The following is a 25,090-nucleotide window of genomic DNA, read 5'->3' on the forward strand; positions in this document are numbered from 1 at the left end:
TTTTAAGTAAAGAATTTTTTTTTAATGATTTTAGTTTGTTAATTATAATACTTTTTGAGATGTCAGGAGAACTTAATTTGACTAATTGTAGCCTTTAATGACACGTTTTTTTCTGTGAAAGAGCATAAATCTGCATCTTTGAGTCACAGACATCAAACTTCATCTTTTAAGGACTATAATGCTCTCAGTGTGTGTTTGTGACAGACAGAAATCATGTCCGCAGTGTTTCGTCAGGCCTCTAGGCGGCAGCACTGCTCCTGTTGTGTGTCTGTCAGTCTTTGCTCCTGTGATTCATTCTGTTTGTGAGCTGGTATTTTAAAGTGGTATATTAAAGTGCCCCTGTTATGTTATTGTTATGCTAACTCATATAAAGGTTCCTAATTGTGTATTAGAGTCTCCTACAACAGGTTTACATGCATCAAATGTCAAAAACACTTTAATGTCCTCATAATCTCCAGTGCAGCGTCAGCTCTTTTCTCTCAGTGTCTGAAACGCTTTGATCAAGGATTCAGTCTCTCTAAACCCCGCCTCTCTGAGAGCGGCTCTGCTCTGATTGGTCAGATGGCCCGGTCTGTTGTGATTGGTCAGAAACCAAACGCTCATTATCATATCTGAATCTCAACTCTTGATCACAGTGATGCGAACAGTAACGATGGTGTGGGTTTTACCGTATCAATCTCAATCTCTGTCTTCTCGACATGAACAACACGAACCAAACTCTTCCAGTCTCAGATAAACTACAGAGTTTGAGGGCGGGGCAAAGAGACACGGTTCAGCCAATCAAGATCATTATGCAAATTAGTTCTAAACAGGATCATCAGGAAGTGAGACTGGAATTACTGACGACTCGTTTCAGTTCAGAATCACTTCTTTCACATTAATCTTTGTAACTTTTCAGAGCTTTTACATTCACAGCTTTATTACACACTACATGAAAGGGAATACCTGAAAAAGCATAATATTGGCACTAAGGTGATTCATGTTTGTTGGTCTAGATTTGACAGTAGAGCAGTAATCATGAGTGTTGTAGTGATTGTTCTATAACTCATCCAGCAGTGTAGTGTTTATGTGTGTGTGTGTGAAGCCTGTGTTTTTGTGTGTGTGTGTGTAGCCTGTGTTTATGTGTGTGTGTGTGTGTGTGTAGCCTGTGTTTATGTGTGTGTATGTGTAGAATGAAGCCTGCGTGTGTGTAAGAGTGTGTATTGTTCCTCAGCCTGTGTTTATGTGTGTGTAAGAGTGTGTATTGTTCCTCAGGCCGGGTCACGTGACCCCCGTGTGCGCTGAGCTGCAGTCGCAGGTGTTGAGCTGCTACACACTGAACACACGACACACACTCCTCTGCTCACGGCTGGCCAGAGACTACATGCACTGCATCCACTCCTGCAAGAAGGTACGCCTGCAAAATATGATTGTTATATGTACTGGATATAACATAAAAGGGACAGTCAACCAGTCATTAAATGGTTAAAACAAAACAAGAATTCTAGAGTAATAATGTAATAATGTACAGTTGAAACGATGGATAACTGTTTAATAATTTTGTAACCGGCGTAGGAAGAAAAGGTGGAAACACTTTACAATAAGGTTTCATTTGTTAGCATTCAACAACATCTCTACAGCATTTATTAATCTCAGGTAATGATAATCTCAGCATTTACTAAAGCATGTAGAAGATCAGAAGTTATATCTGTTAATATTACAGTAGTTATTGCACCGTAGTTATATGAACATAACTAACATTAACAATGTCAGATGCTATGGGAATATATTGTTCAGTGTTAATGCATTAACTAAAGTCAACAAACGAGACCTGATTGTAAAGTGTTACCCATAAAGTTACTGTTTGAAATGTAAGAAATCAGTCATGATGATATCGCCAATTTTAGTGTAATCAGACTCAAGCTGATCATAAAACAATGTTACCGACCGAAACTGATCATTTCATTCATTTTCCATCCACTCATTGTGGATCCACTCACTTTCCATTCATACATTGTGTAACTGAGAGCGAGTTCATATTACAACATGCCAGAGTCATTATCTCTGCAGGAAATAAGTGTGTGTGTGTGTGTGTGTGTGTGTGTGTGTGTGTGTCTGTGTGTGTGTGTGTGTGTGTGTGTGTGTGTGTGTGTGTGTGTGTGTGTGTGTGTGTGTGTGTGTGTGTGTGTGTGTGTGTGTGTGTGTGTGAAAAAGAGAAGAGTTGAGCGTCACATGAACGCTTGACTTGATGAAGGAAACAAACACTCGTTGACGTGTCGGTTTGTTCTTTCTCTGCAGAACTTGCTGGTGAATCACGGATGAAGAGGACGAATGATGCTGAAGAAGAGGAGCAGTGTGAGAAGACGTCCATCCGTGTGTGTGTATGTGTGTGAGAGAGTGTGTGAGAGAGAGAGTGTGTGTGTGTGTCGATGTTATCAGGATTGTGTTGGTTTGTTGAGCTGATCTTCATTTACTGTGAGCAAATAAAGTCTCTTCTTCTTCTGTTTATCTCTTCAGTCTCTCGTTACTCTGTTAGTGAAAAATGCCAACCTGCCATCATGTTTCACATCCACACTGCCACACTGTCCAGGGTCTGCCATCGCCCACTGCACCGGATCACACACACGGCCTGGGAAAAGAGCCGTTTCGGAGTAACTCTATTGTTCCAATTGATTGAACATTTTCACTGGTCAAAATGTTTAACAATAAAAGCATTACAGAGAAAGAAGTTTAATCACTTTTTTGATCTAACACGATACATTTTACTGGCCCATAGCGCATAAAATCTACGTTTAGAAGTGACCTGGACTTTTAACATCAACAACATACATAAAGGAATCTCATTTCTCCAGACTATAACTAACTACACTTGCTCCTTACCAACACTCTTCAAAAACATGTTTATCTACTTTGGGATATTGTCACAAATTACACAAAGTGAGGGTATATATTAAAACCTATTTAAAAAGGATCTCTATCAGAGTTCATCGGCTTTACTAGCAATTTTACTAGTAAGGGTTTATAGAATGCAACAAGAACATAAAAAGCAGCAACATATAAAGGAGAACGAAGCCTGAATAGCCTAATGAGTAACTTGAAGGCCTCCATGCTTTAATGTCTTGATTGACATTGTCAAAGTTTTAAAAGAAAATGTACTCACCCAGTCCGCTTCAACCAGTCCTGTTTGTGGAGCGTCGGTTTATAGTCTCAATACAAACAACCTCAATTCTCTCAGACAACCTAATCACATTATTATAATAATGCTTGCTCTTTTATTGTTTTGTGGAGATTGCGAATAGGATCGCAAGTTGCTGAGGTCTCACCAAGTATATTTAGCTCAGATGATTTCATTATGTTTGACTACTAAACTTAACTCATCTGCATTTAAGCTAAAAATGTTCAAAATAATAATCTAGGTTTGTCATTATTAACACACAACACAACACAACATTTGTTGAATCACTGAACTTTATTTGATTTGGTCACCTCAAGAATCCGTTCCTGAACAAAGGACAGCATTGTAAAAATGAATAAAGGAAAATAAAAGTGAATCCTGACATCTCCTCAGACCATGGTCAAGTCAAGTCAAGTCACCTTTATTTATATAGCGTTTTTTACTATACAGATTGTATCAAAGCAGCTTCACAGTGATAACATGAAAATAATACAACAAAGTTTGTTTCTAGAAGAAAATTGCATCATCGTCCACCCTAAATAAGGCAGATCAATAATATTGTTGAATATTAAATGTCCCCAACTAAGCAAGCCAAAAGCCAAGGCAACAGTGGCAAGGAACCAAAACTCCATCAGGATTACAGAATGGAGAAAAAAACCTTGGGAGAACCCAGGCTCAGTCGGGGGCCAGTTCTCCTCTGGCCAACGAGCGAACAGTGTGTGATTATGATCCAGGCAGCGTAACAGGTCAGAGGTCAGATTGGTCGTGTTGATGAGGCCTTCACAGGGCTGATGAGGCTGGCACTTCAGGGATGCGTCATGTTTGGGTCCAGGTGAAGATCCACCATCTGATCTGGATACGGCCGGGGTCCACCTCACTTCAGTAAACAGAGAGACTGGTTGACACTTCAGTACTGCGCTGTCGTCGCGTCCAGGCGCAGTTCCTTCATCGTATCTGGATACAGCCTGGATCCGGCGGACTGCGGTAAACCTCAGTATAAACAGAGAGATGATGAGATGCTGATCAGGAAGATTGTTAATAAAGCAATCTTTAGTGGCAGAAGTGATAGGTCTAACATATTTGTAACATGGAGTCGGCTTTGCAGCCTTGGTTAAATTAAGTTTACACAAGACTAAATAATGATCTGAGATGTCATCGCTCTGCTGCAGAATTTCAACGGCATCAACATTGATTCCATGTGATAATATTAGATCTAGAGTATGATTACGAGAATGAGTAGGTCCTGACACGTTGTCTAACTCCAATAGAGTAAAGAATGTCTTTAAATGCCAGTCTCAATGCATCTTTTCGTTATCTACATGTATATTAAAATCACCAACAATTAGGACTTTATCTGCAACCAGTACTAACTCTGATAGAAAGTCAGCAAATTCTTTGATAATGAAAGGTGAGGCGATCCAAAAGTGCCAGAAGCCAACATTTCTTCATTGTCTAAAAACAAAACAAGACAAAAACAAAAAACAAACAATGGTATCAACTACACAGAAAGGAGGGTAGACAATAAAAAGTTTATACATGTTTGAAATAACAGTAGGCTGTAATCTAAATGTAAAAAAAAAAACCTATTTTAAATATTTCACCAATACAATTACAGATCTGGACCCGCCGAACCATGATGTTTGTCCTCGCCGCTTTCTCTGCCTGGACTGTCCACCAGCCCTCGATCTCCTCTTCCTTCTCCTGCTGCGCGCTTCACTAGCAGCAGGTGCTCCGGTAATGACGTGGCGCATTCAAAAAGTGGAGTGAAATAATCCTTGTGCCTGTCCCAGGTAACACACACGTCTTTCATTTGCTCCTTGATGCGAAATAGCGAAGTCATAAATATTACAAAAAGTTTTACTTATGTTTAACTAAATTATGAGATAAAAAGTCAATTATGGCATAAAAAAATTAATTATCAGGAAAAGTCAATTATGACAAAAGTCAAAATTCTGAGATAAAAAGTCATTTATGGCAAAAAAAAGTTATATTATCAGGAAGTCATAAATATTACAAAAAGTAAAAATTATGACATAAAAGGTCAATTATGGCATACAAAATTTAAATGATCAGGAAAAGTCACAATTACAAAAAGTTTAAATTAAAATATAAAAAGTCAATTATAACAAAAAGATGAAATTAAAACAAAAAGTTATAGAAAAAAAATCATAATTGTGACAAAACATTTAGACTTTTTATCTCATAATTATGACTTGGTATTTCACCAAAGCATGATTTTTTTCTTATGTGGCAGAAATGAGATTCCATGGTGATATGAGCTAGTGTCTCACCATCAAAAGAGTCCTGTTTCTGGTCCTCATGCAACTGAATGCATGTGTTGTACTGGGGTAGTTCCCTTTCGAGAGGTCTCTCGTATTGCTTAAGGCTAGGCTAGCTTACGCTATGGGAAAACTCCTTTTCTCGAGAATATTGAAGCCAAATCTTTAAAACGCAGTGCAGCTGCACAGCATACACAGATGAACGGCGAGTACGGTCATTAGCTGTGCTGCGGCAACTGCACGAATCTAAGGCGAGGCGGCTCGGACGCACAAACCAATTCCAGGTTATAAAACCTCATAAATGTGGATGGCGAGGCCCAGCCTGCCACCGCACAGATATCTTCAATGGGTATTCCACTTGACCTAGCCCAAGACGAGGCCATGCCTCTCGTGGAATGAGCTCTGACACCTAAGGGGCAATGAAGGCCCTTAGACTCATAAGCCAGCGCGATAGCATCAACTATCCAGCGCGATAATCTCTGCTTTGAGACGGCGAGCCCCTTGGTGCGGCCGCCAAAGCACACGAAAAGCTGTTCCGACAGTAGTTGTTTCCAAAAGCTGTTGTTTCCAGCAGTTGTGTCAACTCGGAGAACCATAACTGGGTCTTCCAGAGAGGGGCTATTAGTAGCACTGCACACTTGCTTTCCCTGATCTGTTCGATGAACTGTGGTAGCATCGTGACCGGAGGAAATGCATATAGCGGACGGCTTGGCCAGTCGTGGTTCCTCTGACACCAAAGGAGCAATGATGACTCGCTCTCTCCAGAGGAAACCCCCTCGCAACCCCTGTTCATGCGCGCCCCCGTTTCGCTTGCATGCAGAGCCCTCTCGAGCTCTCTGCATGACCCAGACGGACACTATGAGTGAGTTTCACGACGCTCGCTGAAACTGCGTCACTCACATCGGCGAAAGGAAGAAAGAGAGAGTTTGAGTCCCGCCGAGGCCGGACCAACCTCCATTTCTCACACATTTCCCCGTCCTCTCTTAGTTCGGGCGGCTGGAAATGTCAATATTGCAGCTTACGTGCCTGTAATAAAACATGCACACCTGCAAACAAATGCCGTTTTTACATGCGACTCAAAACACGCCACTCTCTTCTCTGCTCGCGCCAACTGTCTTACATCATTCCCACCTGTGGCTCAGTGGTGGAATCAAAGGCTTTTGCGCCAGAGACCCGTGTTTGAATCCCGGCTCTGGCAGCAGGTGAAAATTATATAACAGCTGCTCTCTTCACTGCGCTCGCAGCCAGCTTTCTTAAGATACAGAAAGCGACCCCGCCCCTCGCACCCTCCCGTTCACAACGGCGGGTTTAGAGTATTTATGAGCATTCAAAAACAGGTGAGCCCACGCCGGCCCTGCCGCCGCGTGACTCACATTCTACAGAAAGAGACTTTTCCTGTGCTTATTCACCAGACAGACGAGCCCACGCCGGCCCCGCATGACTCTTTCTCTGCTAAGTGAGAGTTTTCTCCGTTGCTATTCACACTGCCTGGATCCGGCGGACTGCGGTAAACCTCGGGATAAACAGAGAGACTAATATTAGTGTAGACGCCATTCTTCTTATAATGTAACGAGTACATCAGGATTTATGGGAAGTGTTCCCGGTTCCGGCTGACCTAATCTATGCAGCCTAACATTGAATTATAGAAGTCTATAATGTGTTATGTGTATGCTAGGTCAAAGAGATGTGTTTTTAGTCTAGCTTTGAACTGACAGAGTGTGTCTGCTTCCCGGACAATGTTAGGAAGACTGTTCCAAAGTTTTGGTGCTAAATAGGAGAAGGATCTACCGCCAGCAGTCGACTTTGATATTCTAGGTATTATCAACTGGCCGGAATTTTGAGATCGCAATAGACGTGAAGGACTATAATGTGTTAAGAGCTCGCACAAGTACTGCGGAGATAAACCATTTAGTGCTTTGTAAGTAATCAGCAATATTTTAAAATCTATACGATGTTTAATAGGGAGCCAGTGCAGTGTTGACAGAACCGGTCTAATATGGTCATACTTCCTGGTTCTGGTAAGAACTCGAGCTGCTGCGTTTATATCATCCATAATAGCATTACAATAATCTAGCCTTGAGGTCATGAACGCATGGACTAATTGTTCCGCATTTGTCATTGAGAGCATATGGCGTAATTTAGATATATTTTTAAGATGGAAAAATGTGGTTTTACAGATACTAGACACATGACTTTCAAATGAAAGATTGGTATCAAAGAGCACACCCAGGTTCCTAACCGACGACGAAGACTTAACAGAGCAGCCATCAAGTGTTAGACAGTATTCTAGGTTATTATGTGAGGAAATTTTTTGTCCAATAATTAGAATCTCTGTTTTTTCAGAATTTAGTAGTAGGAAATTACTAGTCATCCAATTTTTTATATCACCTATGCATTCCGTTAATTTTGTGAATTGGTTCCTAATGATATCTCCCAATGGTAGCATGTACAGAGTGAACAGCAACGGTCCTAGTACTGAGCCTTGTGGTACGCCATACTGAACTTGTGATCGATGAGACATCTCTTCATTTACTGCTACAGACTGATAACGGTCAGATAAGTATGATTTAAACCATGCTAATGCAATTCCACTAATGCCAACATCATTTTCGAGTCTATTTAAAAGAATGTTGAGGTCAATAGTGTCAAATGCAGCACTAAGATCGAGTAACACTAATAGAGAGATACAACCACGATCGGATGATAAGAGCAAATCATTTGTAACTCTAATGAGAGCTGTCTCAGTACTATAGTACGGTCTAAATCCTGACTAAAAATCCTCACAGATATCATTTCTTTCTAAAAAAGGAACATAGCTGTGAGGATACTGCTTTTTCTAGTATCTTTGACAGAAAAGGTAGATTCGAGATCGGCCTGTAATTGACTAATTCTGTAGGATCAAGTTGCGTTTTTTTAACAAGCAGTTTAATCATAGCCAGCTTAAAAGTTTTTGGTACGTATCCTAATGACAAATATGAATGAATGATATTAAGAAGAGGATCTATGACCTCTGGAAGCATCTCTTTCAGTAGCTTAGTCAGTATAGGGTCTATATGAGTAGGTCCTGACACATGTTGTCTAACTCCAATAGAGTAAAGAATGTCTTTAAATGACAGTCCCAATGCATCTTTTTGTTATCTACATGTATATTAAAATCACCAACAATTATGACTTTATCTGCAACCAGTACTAACTCTGATAGAAAGTCCGCAAATTCTTTGATAAAGTCTGTATGGTGCCCTGGTGGCCTGTGTACAGTAGCCAGCAAAAATCTCAAACGTTTTTATCTCAAAATCTCAAAATATTGCTATATTAAGCACCAACACTTCAAAAGAATTATATTTAAAACTAAACTTCTTAGTAATTCTAAAAATGGTATACTCGTTTTTTTGCAAGAGCTCTTGAACGCGGGAATTCAAGAGAGTGGGCGATTTACATGTGCTATCAGTGAGCGCGTCCTGCCTTGAGTTTGGGCCTAACGACTCCAGTGCCGTCCTCAAGCCAAGACATGGTTGCAGCTGCACTGCGTTTTAAAGATTTGCCTTTAATATTCTCGAGAAAAGGAGTTTTCCCATAGTGTAAGCTAGCCTTACACAATACTCGTTCCCTCATCTCAGGGAACCGAGGTTACGTTAGTAACCGAGACGAGGGAACTGCAAAGGGGCATGAAATAAACAAAACATTAGTAATATTAGTCAGCATTATTTTACAACTTCCAAAAAAGTAAAATATGACATATATTCCTAAAATAAACAAAACAGTCAATGTTTCACTAGTTACAAATCTTCAACAAGCCAAAATACAATAAGAGCAACTTGACTAATCATTGTTCCTCACCTCCTCTTCCTCTATCTCCTTCAGGATGGTTGCCTGATCTACGTCCTGTAGTTCCTCCTTCAGCAGCATCAGTTTCTGCTCAGCCTCAGACAGCAGCTGCAGTGTTTGTTCTTCTGAGTCTGGAGACAGCTGTGGTGTCGGACCCTTCATCTGCCAGAGACCAAGAGGAATGCTCAGACATTTCATGCATGCATCGTTTGAATGTCAAAACATTTCCTTAATCACTAACTCAGGGTGTCATATAAACAAGTTAAATTTAAGACTTTTTAAGACCTTTTTAATGCCACTTTGAATGAAATTTAAGACCAAAACCTGTGATGGAAATACACATTATATTGCATACGTATATGTAATATTTAACCTAAGTAATTGAAATAATGTAATATTAACTACTTGTTTATTGAACTAAAATCAATGTAACATTTGCAATCGTGAGAATATTCAGCAAAATAGCTCCCGTCATGTTATGTTACTTAACTAGATCATGTTATAAATAAAAAAATCAACATTTTGAATTTTTACCTCAGTATGTTTCTTCTGTGAGTTTTTTTATGTGTGCCGTTATACTCATTTGTTTTGATTTCTTACTATAAAATCTATCACAGAGACAAGCAGCGCGACCCTCAACAGCGTTACCAGAAAAAGCCTACATCATCATTATCAATAGCTGTTTATGTAATAACAGGGTTTTTCCTGGCTCAAAATGAGGCGGAGTGGTAAAATCCTAATAATGTATTTTAATAATAAGCTAATTAAATTAATTAAATTAAATTAAATTAAATTAATTAATTGTAGATCCTCATATAGCCTAATGTATTTCCCACATTATTTTTGTGGGTGGAGCTTGGTACCTCTAGGGGGGTCCTTAAGTGCACTTTGAGTCACCCGAATCCACTGTTAAAAATAAATAATCCACCCACAAACCACACTTAGATATCTGCATCTGATCATCACATTAGAATTATTCAAATTCTTAGTGTTAAGCATGATAATATGGTAACATATCACACTTCAACTTAAACTTAAATTGTCAATGTTTCATTACATCACTGTTTGAAAACACTCAGAATAATTTTTTGTACCTTTATAAAGGGCACTTTTCCCCTAATGTTATTAAATGTTTGCTCCATCTTTCATTTCAAATTCTTAAATTTGATCAATATATTAAATTAAAATAATAAGACACTAGGTTGTTACCAATCTGTTACCAATCAAATTAAATAATTTACATTGAAAATTTTAACTGTATTAAATTAGATTATTTTAAATATTTTTGAATATACAAATAAGGAATGTTGAAAAGAATGATACTTTGAAACTAAACCGCCAGTAGGAGGCGACAGGCGACCGTTTTAATGAGCGAGTCATTGAGTCATTCATTCAAACGATTCGTTCAAACGGCTGATTTATTCAGAATAAGGCAGTTTATGAATGGGTAATTGAATCTTTGACTTAACCGATTCGTTCAAAACGCTGAATCATTCATTAATGAAACACGGCTAAGTGTTGCTGTGAGATTCGCTATGGTTCTGCGGTGATCTTTGTTTGGAACTATTTTCGCTGCTGAAACAGAACAAAAACAGTCATTGCGTCTAAAATGTAAGTGACTTAATTTTAACTATTTGTTTGCTGAACTGTTATGAAATCAGTCTCGGTTTCAATCTTGATGGCATTCAGGAAAACAGCTCTCTGGTCGTGTGTAGCCTAGGCTATATATTGTATTGTCACCGTCAGTATTAGGTTGGCCTATATTATTATCAACTATAGGCTATCAATCGCCACTTACATTAAATGAAATAAAACAGAATCATCCTCACGTTTTCGGTGATTCCCTAGTTATTTTTTATTTTTATATTAAAAATTGTTTTAATTAGGGCATTTGTCCGGTTGAGCAAGTAGCAGGCCTACAATTATCTCTCACTTTTCCCTTCAAAAAAAGAAGAAAAAACAAAACACGTATCCCTGACAAGCGTTACTCGACCCCTGATGTTTAATAAAATCTGAATCATTCTCGCGATTAGATGCTTCACTGGTTATTTGACGGACATTAGGTCCGTCAGACTGGAGAAATTTTAGCGGTAATGTGACCAGAAATATTTAAGACCTATCGAATCTGAAATTAAGACATTTTAATACTTTTTAAGGCCTTTTATTAGGAAAACTTTATTTAAGACTTTTTAAGGACCCGCGGCCACTCTGTAACTACAGAGAAAACATCCCTGGACACTTCTTAATGAATTTTTCTTATGCAGTTTCTACTCAATTTAAAAAAAAAAAAAAATCTAATACTGATTAGGGACTTTTACGGGCTTTTCCCAAATCACGACCTCGACGTCCGGGTTAGCGGTAGCACAAGCCATCAGGCAAGTGTTATTTAAATAAACTCCTGATGTACTCACAAACTTTCCAATTCCTCGTTTTATGAGTACAGAACCTGTTTGTTCTACTGTAGAAGTTTGGTACCATTCCGGGCATTATTAGTGCGGTAATCTACGAGATACAAACTTGGGTCCATTAGGCCTGATATCTCAAGCCATTCGGCTGATATCTCTAAATAAGCTCTAACTTTAATAATGTTCTATATATATATATATATATATATATATATATATATATATAAATTAGCAAAACTTGGCCTGGCCACTAAATATTTAATATTCAATTATTTTAATGATCACACATTAAAGTTTTCATTTTATTAAATTGAACAAGCAACATTTAGCATTCAATCAAATATTCTAAAAGATGTATTATTAATAATAATGTTATTTCAACATAATATCTCGTTATTTCGACATAATATGGGTGCGTGCAACAAGCAAGATGTACATTTGTAAATCCGGTGACACGCGTGCATTGATTTTTTATTAAAAGTAGGCTATTATTATTAGTGTTTTCTACACTACAGTGTCGACTCGGCTGCAAAGATGAAGTTTACGATCGCCATATAGTGAACGCGCCTATAGAGAGAAATGCACATAATGGATTACATAATCAGAGAGTAGCCTTTTTCTTTTCGTTTTGAATTATTTCGTTTAAAGACATTTCAAGCTTTGTGTATTTGATGTATTTCTCATGTCTGTGTGAGGCATACACTGAGTTTCCTTAAATTAGGACAGATGCGCTCCAGTTCACGTGCAATGCAAGTGACCGCGCGGGTGCCTCCATGATTATTGTCTGTTCGTTATATTTACTTCGTATTTATTAGGCCTAAATCCAGGCAATTGTTTGATGAAAAAATTATTAAAATCAAGATACAATTTATACAAAACGAAATTCACTTTAAAGAAAGGCTTTAAACAGTTGACATTTTCACAAATTCCAGTGTCCTTCCACACCTCCATCCCCAGGAAGAAACAAGCCCTTGAGCCCTGTATACTTGTGCAAAACGTACACATACATAGGATTTGTGGAATTCTATGTATAAGAATGGATGTACTGTTTGAAGATTGACAGGGAGAGGACAAGCATACTATTAGGACTGTACTTACAGGTTACAAGCGCCACACTGTTTTTTTTTTTCCATTAAAAGGTTTGAGTAGGCTACAATCGAATCGGTAAAAAAAAAATCAAAAGTTAGGAAAAACACAGCACAACACAGCCAAAAGTGGGTATTGAGGATCAACTCCTGCATATTGTACATTTTAAATACAAGGGTTATTTCAAATAATATCTAAAGTGTAGCCTACAGCACATTCACAATACATTTTCTGTGCGAGAATCACAGTTCATTTTCTTCCTCCAAGCAGAGAAATGTACACTTAACTTATAAAAAAAACAACTTGACTACTACCATCCACAGAGTAAATGTAATCCCTTGCTGTCTGGTTTAGATTTCGTTCGTGCGAACATCCATACGCAGCACAAAAGTCCGGCATCATCCATGAATTCGAAGTAGGGAGAACGGGGTAATGTGAGACATCGGGTAATGTGAGACACCCCCTGTATCTAGGCAACGGAACACAATTTTGGTCATTTGACCATTTTGTTTTCAAGCCCCTCTCATTTCCCCTTGGCCATGAAGGAGAGGACCTCATGGTGCTGTAGTAAGCATGTTTTTTTCACAAAAATATTTTTTTTGCATGTAAAAGTAAATTTTCTTGCTATCAACTTAATCAACTGTTGTGCCAAAGCAAATTGATTCAGGTAGAAAAACTTATATCATACATGTTGATGAACTACCAACATATAAAACCATGTGATGATGCTAGCTGAAGATTAGCCTGAATCGCTAAGAGAGATCGTTTTTTTCTAAAATGTGGTGGTGGGGTAAAGTGAGACAAATGCTGTGGGGTAAAGTGAGACATGAGGCACAAGTTAAGTTGAGTCTTAAACATATTTTAACGTAATATTAAATGACTTATGTTTTATTTTTAATGTCATAAACATTGTAGAAAAGCCATCAAAAAGAGAAGGGGGAAGTAAAATCAGTAGCCTGGGGTGCAGTAGCTGAGGCAAAGAGGTGGAGCACCTTCTCCCTCTCACCTTGTCCGAATGGAGTGTTTGTCCCCTCCTCGACAAAACCCCCAAGGTCCGTTTTAGGACCGAGGTCGCTCCGACAGGAGCTCCGCACTCTCCCTGAGAGCCTGCTAGGGAGTAAAGTCAGCATGGAAATCTCGTCCATCTGCAACATCACAGACACTGTCCGTTTTTGTTTTTGGAGGAGGACCTTCCTCCACCGCTTTTTCTCCAGGGGTGTCTCAAGCCCCTGGAGTCGCTTCGCCGTTTACCCAGACCGACCGTTCGACAAGCATACGTTTTACCTCAGGATCAACCGAGAAGCCCCGGACAGTAAACCGCGATGCAGAGGCTCCCTACACACGGGTCTCGCTCCACTCGGGCCTGGGCTCGAGACAACATGGCCACTCATAGGGTGCGTGAGGAACCATCTGCCGGGGGCAGGGGCGGGAGGCATCTGGATCGAGGCCATAACCGGGAAGGGTGCTTTCAAAGTGGGGGAGGCGCAGGGCGAAGTTTGGCTCTTAAGGCGTGCCAGGGGGGCCCCAACTAAACCCCCCACCCCACCCCACCGCAGCCACGGCCGCCTTTGCGGACATCCGTTTCAGACGGGCCATCTGAGTCTCCCGAGGTCTCGTGCCGACACGCAAATCAGGGAGGAGCAAGCTGCCCCTCGACCGGGCAGGGGCCATCCCCAGGCGCATCCGAAGCTCCAATCGACCGGGCACCCGGACTTGACGGCCCGAAGGAGAGGGTGCGCTCCTCTGGGCCCCAGGCAACCCTGAGGCGCCAGTTTTCCATTACCTTGTCCGATAAGAGTGTCGTCTCCCTCCTCTACAACACCGAGCGTCTGTGTTTGGACCGTCGTTGCTTCAGCAGGAGCGCCATCAGGTGTACGGATCTGACTTTGACCGGGGATGACCCACCCTCCTGGGGCTGACCCGGGAGGTCTGCGAGCATGGAGCTCTTCTTCAAATACAAGATATTTTTGGACATTTTTATGAGGAATATCCTCCAGTGTGTCTTTCACCCCTAGCTCACCCAGGATGGTGCACGTTCACCGGTATGCACGCCCTGGCACCGAGGGACTGGGTGTCCAAACCAGACCCTATTTACTGGAAGTCTCGCCCGCACAAAGTGCACTTTCTCTGGGCTGGGTCAGGCGGTTTCCCCACCCGGTCTGACCACCACGGTTCTCTGGTCTGTGTTCCTTGTCCAAGCGGAGCATTGTCCCTCCTCCACAAAGACCCAAAGGACCGTTTTAGGACAGACTTTGCTCCAGACGGAGCTCCAGCGGTGGCGGACAAATCCGAATCTGGTCCAGGACGGGCCACCCTCCTTGGGCTGGCTAGGGGAGGTCTGACTGCATTGAGCTTCCAAATGTATCACAATATTTTGGACATAGTTCTTTTTTTTTTAGGAGGAATTTCCTCCAGTGTGCCATTCACCCTTAGCATGCCAAGGGCGTTGCACCTTCACTTGGATGCGCACCGGTGGGTCATCAAAAAAAATTGCCTAATTGACCAATCCCCATGATTCTGTTACTAGTCCGACATTAGTTCTGGAATGTGTGGTTGTCAAGCTAGCTGTCAGGATTCTAACTGTTACAACATGTGTTGTTATGGAAGTTTCAGAGTGGAAAAAGTAAGTGGATCAGTTTACCCCCAGTTGGTTCACTTTACCCCCTTGATTTCTCTGGTCTGTCTCAGTTTACCCCTAAGCTGGGGTAAAGTGAGACACAAGACCACTTTTTAAAAAACAATCATATTTTCACTGCCCTTCGTCCTGAATACATTCTAATAATTTCCATTGCTAGGAAACATCCTGAATTATTGGGAAATGTGTAAATTTGATTGATATATCATTTTAGCTCGCTTAGAGGGGAACAAATGTAAAAAATGTCTCACTTTACCCCACTCTCCCCTACAGGCGGAGAAAGCACCGTTACCTAGCTACTTCCTATGACAAGACCCCTGTCCCAAGATGGCGGCGGTTTTGACGCATGCTTAGAACCCCCAGGCGACATCTAGTGTATATATCTATGGTGTCGCTGGACGTTGACTCATGAATATTAATTAAGTTAGAACAGTGGTTACGTACCTTTACGCTCGAGAAAGTGGACATTACGTGCATGAGCTAATTAATATTTATTAATTTCTCAACCAGATCACATCACAGAATTATTTAATATTTACACTCCGAAAGAAAGAAGTACAAACTGAAAAATGGCTTTCGTCACATGGACGCATTGAAAAAACTGCAGAAACGTTTTATTGTAATATAAAACGAGTGGCTTCCGTTCTATTAAAATAAATAAATAAACGTTGTTAGATAGCTATAGCCAATGGTTACCATTATTGTAACGAAATATCACAATTTTAAACACAAAAAGTTATTCAGTAACACAAAATTAAATATTAAAAAAGTTATAGTTAATAGTCTAATAAATCATAATACTGTATATACAAATGACAACAAAAAACACACAATAATCTTTTAGCAAAAACAAAATGAATAGATTTGTAACACTTTTGGTGCAATTATGGCAGGTCTCTCTATTTTTCTCTCCCTACAAAATTCTTTCTATCAATCTTTTCATCTTGTCCTAGTCCACTGTTTTCAGCCCCTCATTGGACTTCTTGAGGATGGACAGTATCTCTGGCATGAAGTATGGTCTGTCCACTGTGCCATCATTGCGTTCAAGATCCTCCACTGTTGGAACGATTTAGGTTGAGACAAACAATAGCATGATCTTAACATGAAACATTTGCCAAATAGTAGAAACGCTAACAATAGAAGTGTCACCTTGAGAGCAAAGAAAGGCTTGAGATCTCAACAAAGAGAGTTCAGTTTATTATGGAGATCACATTAACAACATGCGAAGATTGAGAAAAGTGAAGCACAGACGTAGAAAAAGAGGCAATAGAGCGGCAAACAGTGACAAATATCAGGCAATGAAAAGGTTATAATCTGTCGATACAATAACCAGAGCAGACTAAAATATAGGGCAATACACATTTTTTTTTCTTTGATTGTTTTGTTTTTAAGTTCACTTTCTTTTGGTGCTTTTTTCATGTTCTGTTACACTGCACCATGAAATGACCACATTAGTCATATCATTTTCACATTTTTCATACATCTCCACAAATTCTTACAAAATGACATTTTGGTCTTGGCTGGTAGGCTATGACTGTAAACCGATGTTTTGTTGTTGTTGTTGTTGTTGTTTCTGTAGTTGTTGCTGTAAACATAGCGATACTGCAAAATCTTTTTGCATTCTTCAAAATTATTAAGAGATCGATAACAATAATTAGGCTCAAGTCGAGCACCTACATTACACTTTTACATGTCCTTACATTAAAATGTTCTACATAAATCACAAACACAGTCACATTCTACAAGTGTAAGCATATCTAATGGGGTTTAGGTCTACGCAAACAATTGTCATCCGTTCAGTCAGCTCATACTTCAAGTAAAAGACTGTTTCTGTCCTATATGTGTCATGTCGTCCATTATGTGCGCCTCTTCAATGTGCGTCTCTTGATTTAGTGGCGTCTCTTCTTCTTGCTCCTGCTTAAAGGAACACGACGACTTTTTGGGACTTTATCTTATTCCCCGTATCCCCCAGAGTTAGATGAGTCCACACACACTCTTCTCATCTCCGTGCGTGCTGTAACTCTGTCTGACGCACCCACCGCTAGCCTAGCTTAGCACAAAGACTGGAGGTAAATGGCTCCAGCTAGCTCACTGCTCCTAATAAGTGACAAAATAACGCCAACATTTTCCTATTTACATGTTGTGATGTGTATAGTCTCAGCGTGTGCAAATAACAAGGTCACATGAGACACAGCCATCTTCTAACTGTATACATACTGGGAACTATATTCTGAGAAGGCGAAGCACTGCTACTTCAGCGGAGTAAATATGAGCTTCAAACATACAGTGACTGGGTTGAAATAATACAACGCTTTAGTGTTAGTAATGATTAGTGATTTGCAGGAAAGGCTGTTACTGTCCCAGACAGCTGTTGTGCTGGAGATATTCATATATCATAGTTCATATATCGTTTATCTCCTCCATCCATAACATCATTTGAGCAGAGGAGGACTTTTATTTTATTACTCTCAGTATTATCAGTGAAACTGTCATTTCAACTGGATTTGATTTAATATGAGATTTTTATAAAAAAAAATTGCACTTGTCTCACACACCTGTCATGTGTTCCTGAAGAGAGATCGAGAGTCTGAAGCTCAACAGACGCAAAGTGAACAAATGCAAATGAGTTGAGAGAAAGTTTCTCCGCAGCAGGTGCAAAATGCCTTCAAACCATGAGAAACTGCACAAATTGAGCTGTTGCAGATCTGTTTGTGTGTGTGTGTGTGTGTGTGTGTGTGTGTGTGTGTGTGTGTGTGTGTGTGTGGAAGAGGAAGCAAATGAGAAATGGAATGAAAGAAGGTGGAAGTAACACGTGATATATGTACTTACTAACACTATGTATTACAAGAAATTAACCAATCCATAACCTATAAATAGATCATTAATAATAATTAGCACTTACTTGTGTAATTATACACGTGTATAATATTATTAATAAATAACTGATTAATCTAAGGGCAAATATAAACCCAGAGTGCATGATGGGAAGCCTATGAATCCACTTTAATCACACTCACACTCACACACACACACACACACACACACACACACACACACACACACACACACACTCTCACACACACACACACACACACACACACACACACACACACACACACACACAGGTGTGAGTATCAGTTTACAGGGTGAGAAACAGTGATGGAGGGATGAAGGCAAGCAGAGATGAAGAACAGATGGTGAGATAGTGAGGATGGCGAGGTCAGGTCTGTGTGTGTGTGTGTGTGTGTACATTTAGGGTTAAGGGCACATCCGTTTCTATGTAATATTAGTTCACCATATGCAGCCTGTCAGTGTGTGTGTGTGTGTGTGTGTGTGTGTGTGTGTGTGTGTAAATATACAGTGTAAAATAAAGAATATGCATTAAACAACACCATGTTTGACGCAAGCTTAATATTAACTTGTCATTTTAATACATGGTGAAAGTCATCATGTAACACACACACACACACACACACACACACACACACACACACACACACACATTACACCAGATGATAGTGTGTCAAAACACACACATTTAATCTCAGAGATGAAGAAAACTCAGCGCCTCAGGCTTCAAACGTCAATCAAATATGTGTGACACAATGATGACGCATGTGTGTGACACACACACACGCACACACACACAGACAGACGAGCAGCCGTGAGCGGAGTTCATGTGATATTCAGCGTGTTAAACTGCAGCCTGCAGCAAAAACACACGCAAATGAATTCAAGATAAATGACACACACACACACACACACATTACACAACACCTGATGATAGTGTGTCAAAACACACACATTCAATCTCAGAGATAAGGAAAACTCAATCAAACGTCAATCAAATTCAAATGAAAAGCTACACACTCCATCAATTAGGGTTAGAAGAACTGTAGCCAAACATATAACATGCTAAACATAATAATCACTGCAATAATGATCCAGTCAGTGACTCTGAAGCATTTGTGTATTTAGGCCGTGGAGTGTACATGTATGTCAGTGTGCAAGGACATGAAGATGAAACTATTGGCTGCATGATGAGCATCACGTTTGTAAAAGCTTTGTGCAGAACTGTCTCGTTGAGTTGGAATGAATGGATTATGCAGAACGAACACACAGCCTACTTGTGGGACTATTAAGATCTCATGCATTTTGACATTAAATTCTCATTGCAACACGTTTTGAAAGTGATCCGGGTCCAGGTGTTTCTTCACTGAAATCATCATTATGAAGTGTGTAAAGGCGCGTGCTCACCTGTTTGTCGGTGAGTGTGTAGATGAACTGGAGGTCGGGGCTGAACAGCATGTCCCGTAACACCGGACTGCCATCGCTCACCGGGACGCTCTCGTACACCAGCGCCGGTCGGGACGGGCTCACAGAATTAATCAGAATCTGACAAAACAAGAGCATCAACATCTCATTAATATCTCATAACACAAGCGCAATCCTCACACACACAGAGAAGCACGACACCAGGCCAAACGCTTTCATCATGTGAAAACAATCAACCCTGCGTCTGGTAAGCCAAGACAATGGCGTCCACTGTCCAGTGAGACAACCTTTGCTTGGAGAGAGCCTTTCCCTTCAGCTTCCCACCAAAACAGACAAAGAGCTGGTCTGAGGTCCTGAAACACTGCGTTCTGTCTACGTAAGCAAAGAGGGCGCGTACTGGACAGAGCAGTGCCAAGGCTGGGTCCGCCTCCTCCGAGGGCAGCGCTTGCAGGTTCACCACCTGATCCCTGAAAGGAGTAGTGGGAACCTTGGGCACATACAGTGGGTACGGAAAGTATTCATACCCCCTGGTAAATATGATCAAAAATGGCTGTAAAAAATAAATCTTTCATTCAAAAAATCTGATCTTTCGTTCAAAAAAACCTCAAATTGGGGGGTAAAAAATTCAAATTGGGGGGGAAATCACATTATGAAATAAATGTTTTTCTCCAAAACACGTTGGCCACAATTATTCATACCCTTTTAGTAAATACTTTTTTGCAATCTCCTTTTGCCAAGATAACAGCTCTGAGTCTTCTCATAATGCCTGATGAGTTTGGAGAACACCTGACAAGAGATCAGCGATCATTCCTTCATACAGAATCTCTCCAGATCCTTCAGATTCCCAGATCCATGTTGGTGCGTCTTCTCTTCAGTTCACTCCACTCATCAGGTCAGAGAACTGGGACGGTCATGGCAGAAGCTTCATTTTGTGCTCCCTAACAAATTTTTGTGTTGATTTTGATGTTTGTTTTGGACCGTTGTCCTGATGGAAGATCCAACCACGGCCCATTATAAGATTTCTAGCAGAAGCCGCCCGGTTTGGATTTTTTTATCCGTTGATACTTGATAGAATCCATGATGCCATGTATCTGAACAAGAAGTCCAGGACCTCCAGCAGAAAAATAGGCCCACAACATTAAAGATCCAGTGGTATATTAAATTGTACACATGGGGTACTTTTTATCCTTGTGTTCACCAAACCCATCTAGCGTGTTTGCTGCCAAAAAGCTATTTTTTTAGTTTCATCTGACCACAGAACCCTGTGTTGTTTGAAGTTCCAGTCGTGTCTGACCACTGAATATGCTGGAGTTTGTTTTTGGAGGAGCGAGGAGCATTTTTCTTGAAACCCTCCCAAACAACATGTGGTGATGTAGGGGTTGTTTTATTTTTTATTTTTGGCTTTCTGACCCCAAGACTCAACTAATCTCTGCAATTCTCCATCTTTGATCCTTGGAGAGTCTTTGGCCACTCAAACCATCCTCCTCACCGTGCATTAAGACAATACAGACACACGTCCTCTTCCTGGCAGATTTGTAACATTTTTACTTGATTATAACTTCTTAATTATTGCCCTGATGGTCAAAATGGGTATTTTCAATTCTTTAGCTATTTTCTTACAGCCACTTTCTATTTTGTGACGCTCAACAATCTTTTGCTGCAAATCAGAACTGTATTATTTGGTTTTACACATTGTGATGAATGATTAAGGGAATTTGGCCTTTGTGTTTCCTCATATTTAAAATCCTGTGAAACAAGAAGTCATAGCTGGACAATTTCATGGAATATATTTCAGAGATATTTTATTCATAAAACATTCTAGGGGTATGAATAATTGTGGCCAACGTGTTTTGGAGAAAAACATTTATTTCATAATGTGATTTCCCCCCCAATTTGAATTCTTTTACTTCAATGAAAGGTTAGATTTTTGCCAATTTTTTGAACGAAAGATGTATTTTTTACAGCCATTTTTGATCATATTTACCGGGGGTATGAATACTTTCCGTACCCACTGTAATACACTACCTCTACTATGCATCAGTCTCCGATGCGCATTCACGAGAGCACCACGACGCATGTGTGATGACGCAGCAGCTGGCGTTCTGACATATAACCTACAAGCAGAGGAAGATGCACGAAATTACTGAATAAAGTTGACATTTTGTTTTTTTGGTGCACAGAAAGTATTCTCATCGCTTCATAAAATTAAAGGGATGGTTCGGAGTAAATTCAACCTAAGGTCCTTTGCACCATGACCTCAACCCAAACACCCCCCCAGAAGCTTTTTTTTCTTTTTTTTTCTTGGTCGAACATTATTAAAGTTGGAGCTTTGGAGCGTTGTCACTGTCCCGCTAGCGGCACATTTAAGTTTACTTCACTATATTACAATTAAATCCTAATCTAATCATGACAAACTATATATCGTTGGAAAGGTCTAAGACTCCTTAATAGATATTTTAGGACTGTTTTTAGTTATAAATTATGTAGGAATAGAAATAGATGAATTTATGACAGGAGTGCACCTCAAAAAATCTACATAATAACAGGAGTTCTGACCTTTGTCACAAAAGGTCGACACACACACTTTTAATAATTGAAACGTTGGTTTTCATGCTAAAATTTCATAAGAAAACATATAATCTAGTATTTGTCAATAAAAAATGATAAAATAATATTATCTTCTAAAAAGTATAATATATATTATCCTCTAAAATATAATATTATCTTTTTTTATCACCTTTTTTTAGTAGTTATCATAAATTAGGTATCATTTGAAAGCTTACGATCTCAGAATTCATCCTGTGAAAACTGTTTTGAAATTGGACATTGTGTTACCATAGAAACGGTACTCTAAATTAATTTATCAGGCTCCTCCCCTTTTGGGCATCATTATGTTTCATAATTTATGATCAAATTATTTTCTAATCTTGACAAAACACATATTGTCAGAAAGGTCTGAGTCTCAAGGTTCCATATTTTGTGACAGAAGTGATATTTGGACAGAAATGTATTAATTTGTTATGGTAGAATGCATACAGTTAAATTCAATGGAATTCAATGACACCCGGTGGCTATTTTTGGTAATACGCCTAAACAAAATGGGAACTTAAAGGTGCATTAAGCAAGTCTCTGAGTTTTTGCAGAACTATGCCCCCTCTGGCGGCAAGCGAAACTGCAACCAGAGGTGTGCACGCTCACGGACAAAAGTTTTCTTTTTTTTATCTTACGTGGAGTTTGCGTTGGTGTTTGAAATGAACTATAAGCAGGTCTCTTACAATCCATCTTCTACGGAGAATGCCGGCGAATACACAAACCTGCCAGGCATAGCTATGTGAGCGTGCCGTGAACGCGCATGACGTCACGCCCAGTCTAAAATTCCGGCCCGAATCCCTCTTATCTATTTTACTTTACAGGATTATAGAGACAATCTCAGTGATCAGAGAAGGGCTCATTCAGCCCATCAGGCAATTGTTCAATTTCATCTCAGTCAACACGCCACAGTATGTGTCAGCCTCGCTAAGGATGAGCTGTCAAGAGACGATATATCAAATTAACCACGCCCCGCTTGCAATCACCTCCTATAAATACAGGTGTTAATCAGCCGGCCCTTTCTCTTTTTTTGCCTCCTGGCTAACGATTGAGTTGGTAAAGACAGTAAGATTTGCTTCCTTTATTACTTAAAGTAACTGGCTGACGGGAACCTCTTTGCCTGGGAGGGTGAAAGTTACCGCGTTGCCGCGTGCTGTTTGTGAAGGAGCCTCTTAACCGAGAGGATTAAAGCTACCGTGTTATTTCTGTTTGCAAAGGTGAGTATTTAACACAGATTGTTTGGCAAGGGGGCCTCTTCACCTGTGAAGGTGAAAGCTACCAAGTTTGAAGTAAGCTGTTTAAAAACACAGCAGGGAGAGATTTTCGTTTGTCATTTCAGCCAAAGAAACCTCTTTGTCTGTGAAGACAAAAGCTAGCTGAGCTGTTTTTCACTTCCCTATTAAGATGCAAGAGGAAGACAACATTGGTTTCCCAGCAGAGATCCCTGCAGGACAAGTACGTCGGCCTGAGCAGGATCTTCAAGAAGAAGGTGTCAGGCGTAAGCACTCTCGCAAGTGCAAACATGTAGAAGTGGATCATCTTCAGAGGCAAATGCAAGGAATGCAAGAGACTCTGAATAATTTGTTACAGGCACAACAGTGGCCGGTGGGGCCTCCAGGCCCTGGGGAACTGGTGCAAAAACAGCCATGCCGCCACCCAGATGAGATATCTGTGATAACATCTGGAGTGTTTGGAAGGGAAGGCAATTCTATGCCATCAGATCAAGAGGACATCTCTGATTCAGAAATGGATTACTCTTCTCAGGCCTCGGATCCTGTTCCTTTGGATCCATCAGATAAGGCAGTGATTGCTAGAGCAGCAGAACGGGCGAACCTGGCTTCACAACCTGCCTCAACATCAACGTCGGTGTTTGATAGAGGCTCTCAGCGCCGAAAAACGGAAGGTTTGCCTATACTTCCAGACTTTGTGACAGAGTTGCATTCTTCATGGAAGGTTCCAGGTTCCACTGCCCTCCCTAAGACACAGCTGGGCAACCTGGCAGGGGCGGCAGCTTACGGGCTTGCTTCAGCTCCTCAGATTGGGCCCACATTTGCTATGTTGGCAGGAGCAACCACCCGGGCTGGCAAAGATGCTATACACCCTAACAAGCATTGTAGGTTAGTTGACAGTAAGCTAAAAAGAACCTATCATGCCTCTGCCTTGTCTGCATGCTTTATTTAGAGGGTATACTGCAGGATTTTTCCTCTACCTTGACGAGTGAAGACATTCCAGAAGCATTACGGGTGATTGACATGCTGATCCGAGGAACAAGTGCACATGCCCAAGCTCTGGGACAATCGATGGCCAGTGTGGTTCAAGCGCGTCGTCAAGTATGGCTGTCCCAGGCCAATCTTTTGGACCAAGACTGCATGGCAGTCATAGCAGCTCCATTGATCCCTGGCGGGGTCTTTGGGCCCCCTTCAGAGGCAGCACTGGAGCAGTCCCATAAGACAAGGGAGTTGACACGCTCTGTGCGTCGGGCACCAGTTATTCGTGGGCCTCGGACATCAGCGGGGAGCAGTAGCTGGACTCGCCCGGAATCGTTAACCCAGGCCTACCCAGGGCAGCGAAGAACTGCTGGCCAAGGGGCTCTAGGGGGACCAGGCCAAGGAGTTCGACAGTCCTTTCGTAGGGGCAGACAAGCAGAGTCTTCCATCACACGGATGTCAGGCGGAAGAAATCGTCGCTGACAATCAGTCTCCGGCCACACACTTTTCCAGTCAACAGCTCCTCCACTGGCGCCAATGCACCCAATGTCCATGGGTGCTAAGCACCTTGGAGTTCGGATACAGGCTCCAGTTCAGATCAAAACCGCCAAAGTTTCAAGGGATTGTCCCTACTG

General features: G+C 40.7%; 2 protein-coding genes across 3 annotated transcripts in view; one reads left to right on the forward strand and one right to left on the reverse strand.

Moving 5' to 3' along the window:
* The window catches only part of chchd6b (coiled-coil-helix-coiled-coil-helix domain containing 6b), a 21,570-nt gene extending 19,083 nt beyond the window's left edge, over positions 1–2,487 (forward strand). For both annotated transcript variants that reach the window (XM_079882981.1, XM_079882982.1), the window contains 2 exons: positions 1,255–1,390; positions 2,278–2,487. In XM_079882981.1, coding sequence (XP_079739107.1) covers positions 1,255–1,390; positions 2,278–2,301 — 160 coding nt within the window. In that variant the 3' untranslated portion in view covers positions 2,302–2,487. The remainder of the gene's footprint in view (positions 1–1,254; positions 1,391–2,277) is intronic.
* Positions 2,488–3,463: 976 nt separating this feature from the next.
* On the reverse strand, positions 3,464–5,560 carry LOC307165393 (uncharacterized protein). Its single transcript, XM_079882983.1, has 4 exons — positions 5,446–5,560; positions 4,787–4,970; positions 4,526–4,606; positions 3,464–4,144 (listed from the first exon to the last, which is right to left on the reverse strand). The coding sequence occupies exons 1-4, from the start codon at positions 5,473–5,475 to the stop codon at positions 4,062–4,064; spliced, it is 378 nt and encodes a 125-aa protein (XP_079739109.1). The 5' UTR covers positions 5,476–5,560; the 3' UTR covers positions 3,464–4,061.
* Positions 5,561–25,090: the final 19,530 nt, after the last annotated feature.

The sequence above is a fragment of the Squalius cephalus genome (genome assembly GCF_949319135.1).
Source record: "Squalius cephalus genome assembly, chromosome: 10".
Classification (NCBI taxonomy): domain Eukaryota; kingdom Metazoa; phylum Chordata; class Actinopteri; order Cypriniformes; family Leuciscidae; genus Squalius; species Squalius cephalus.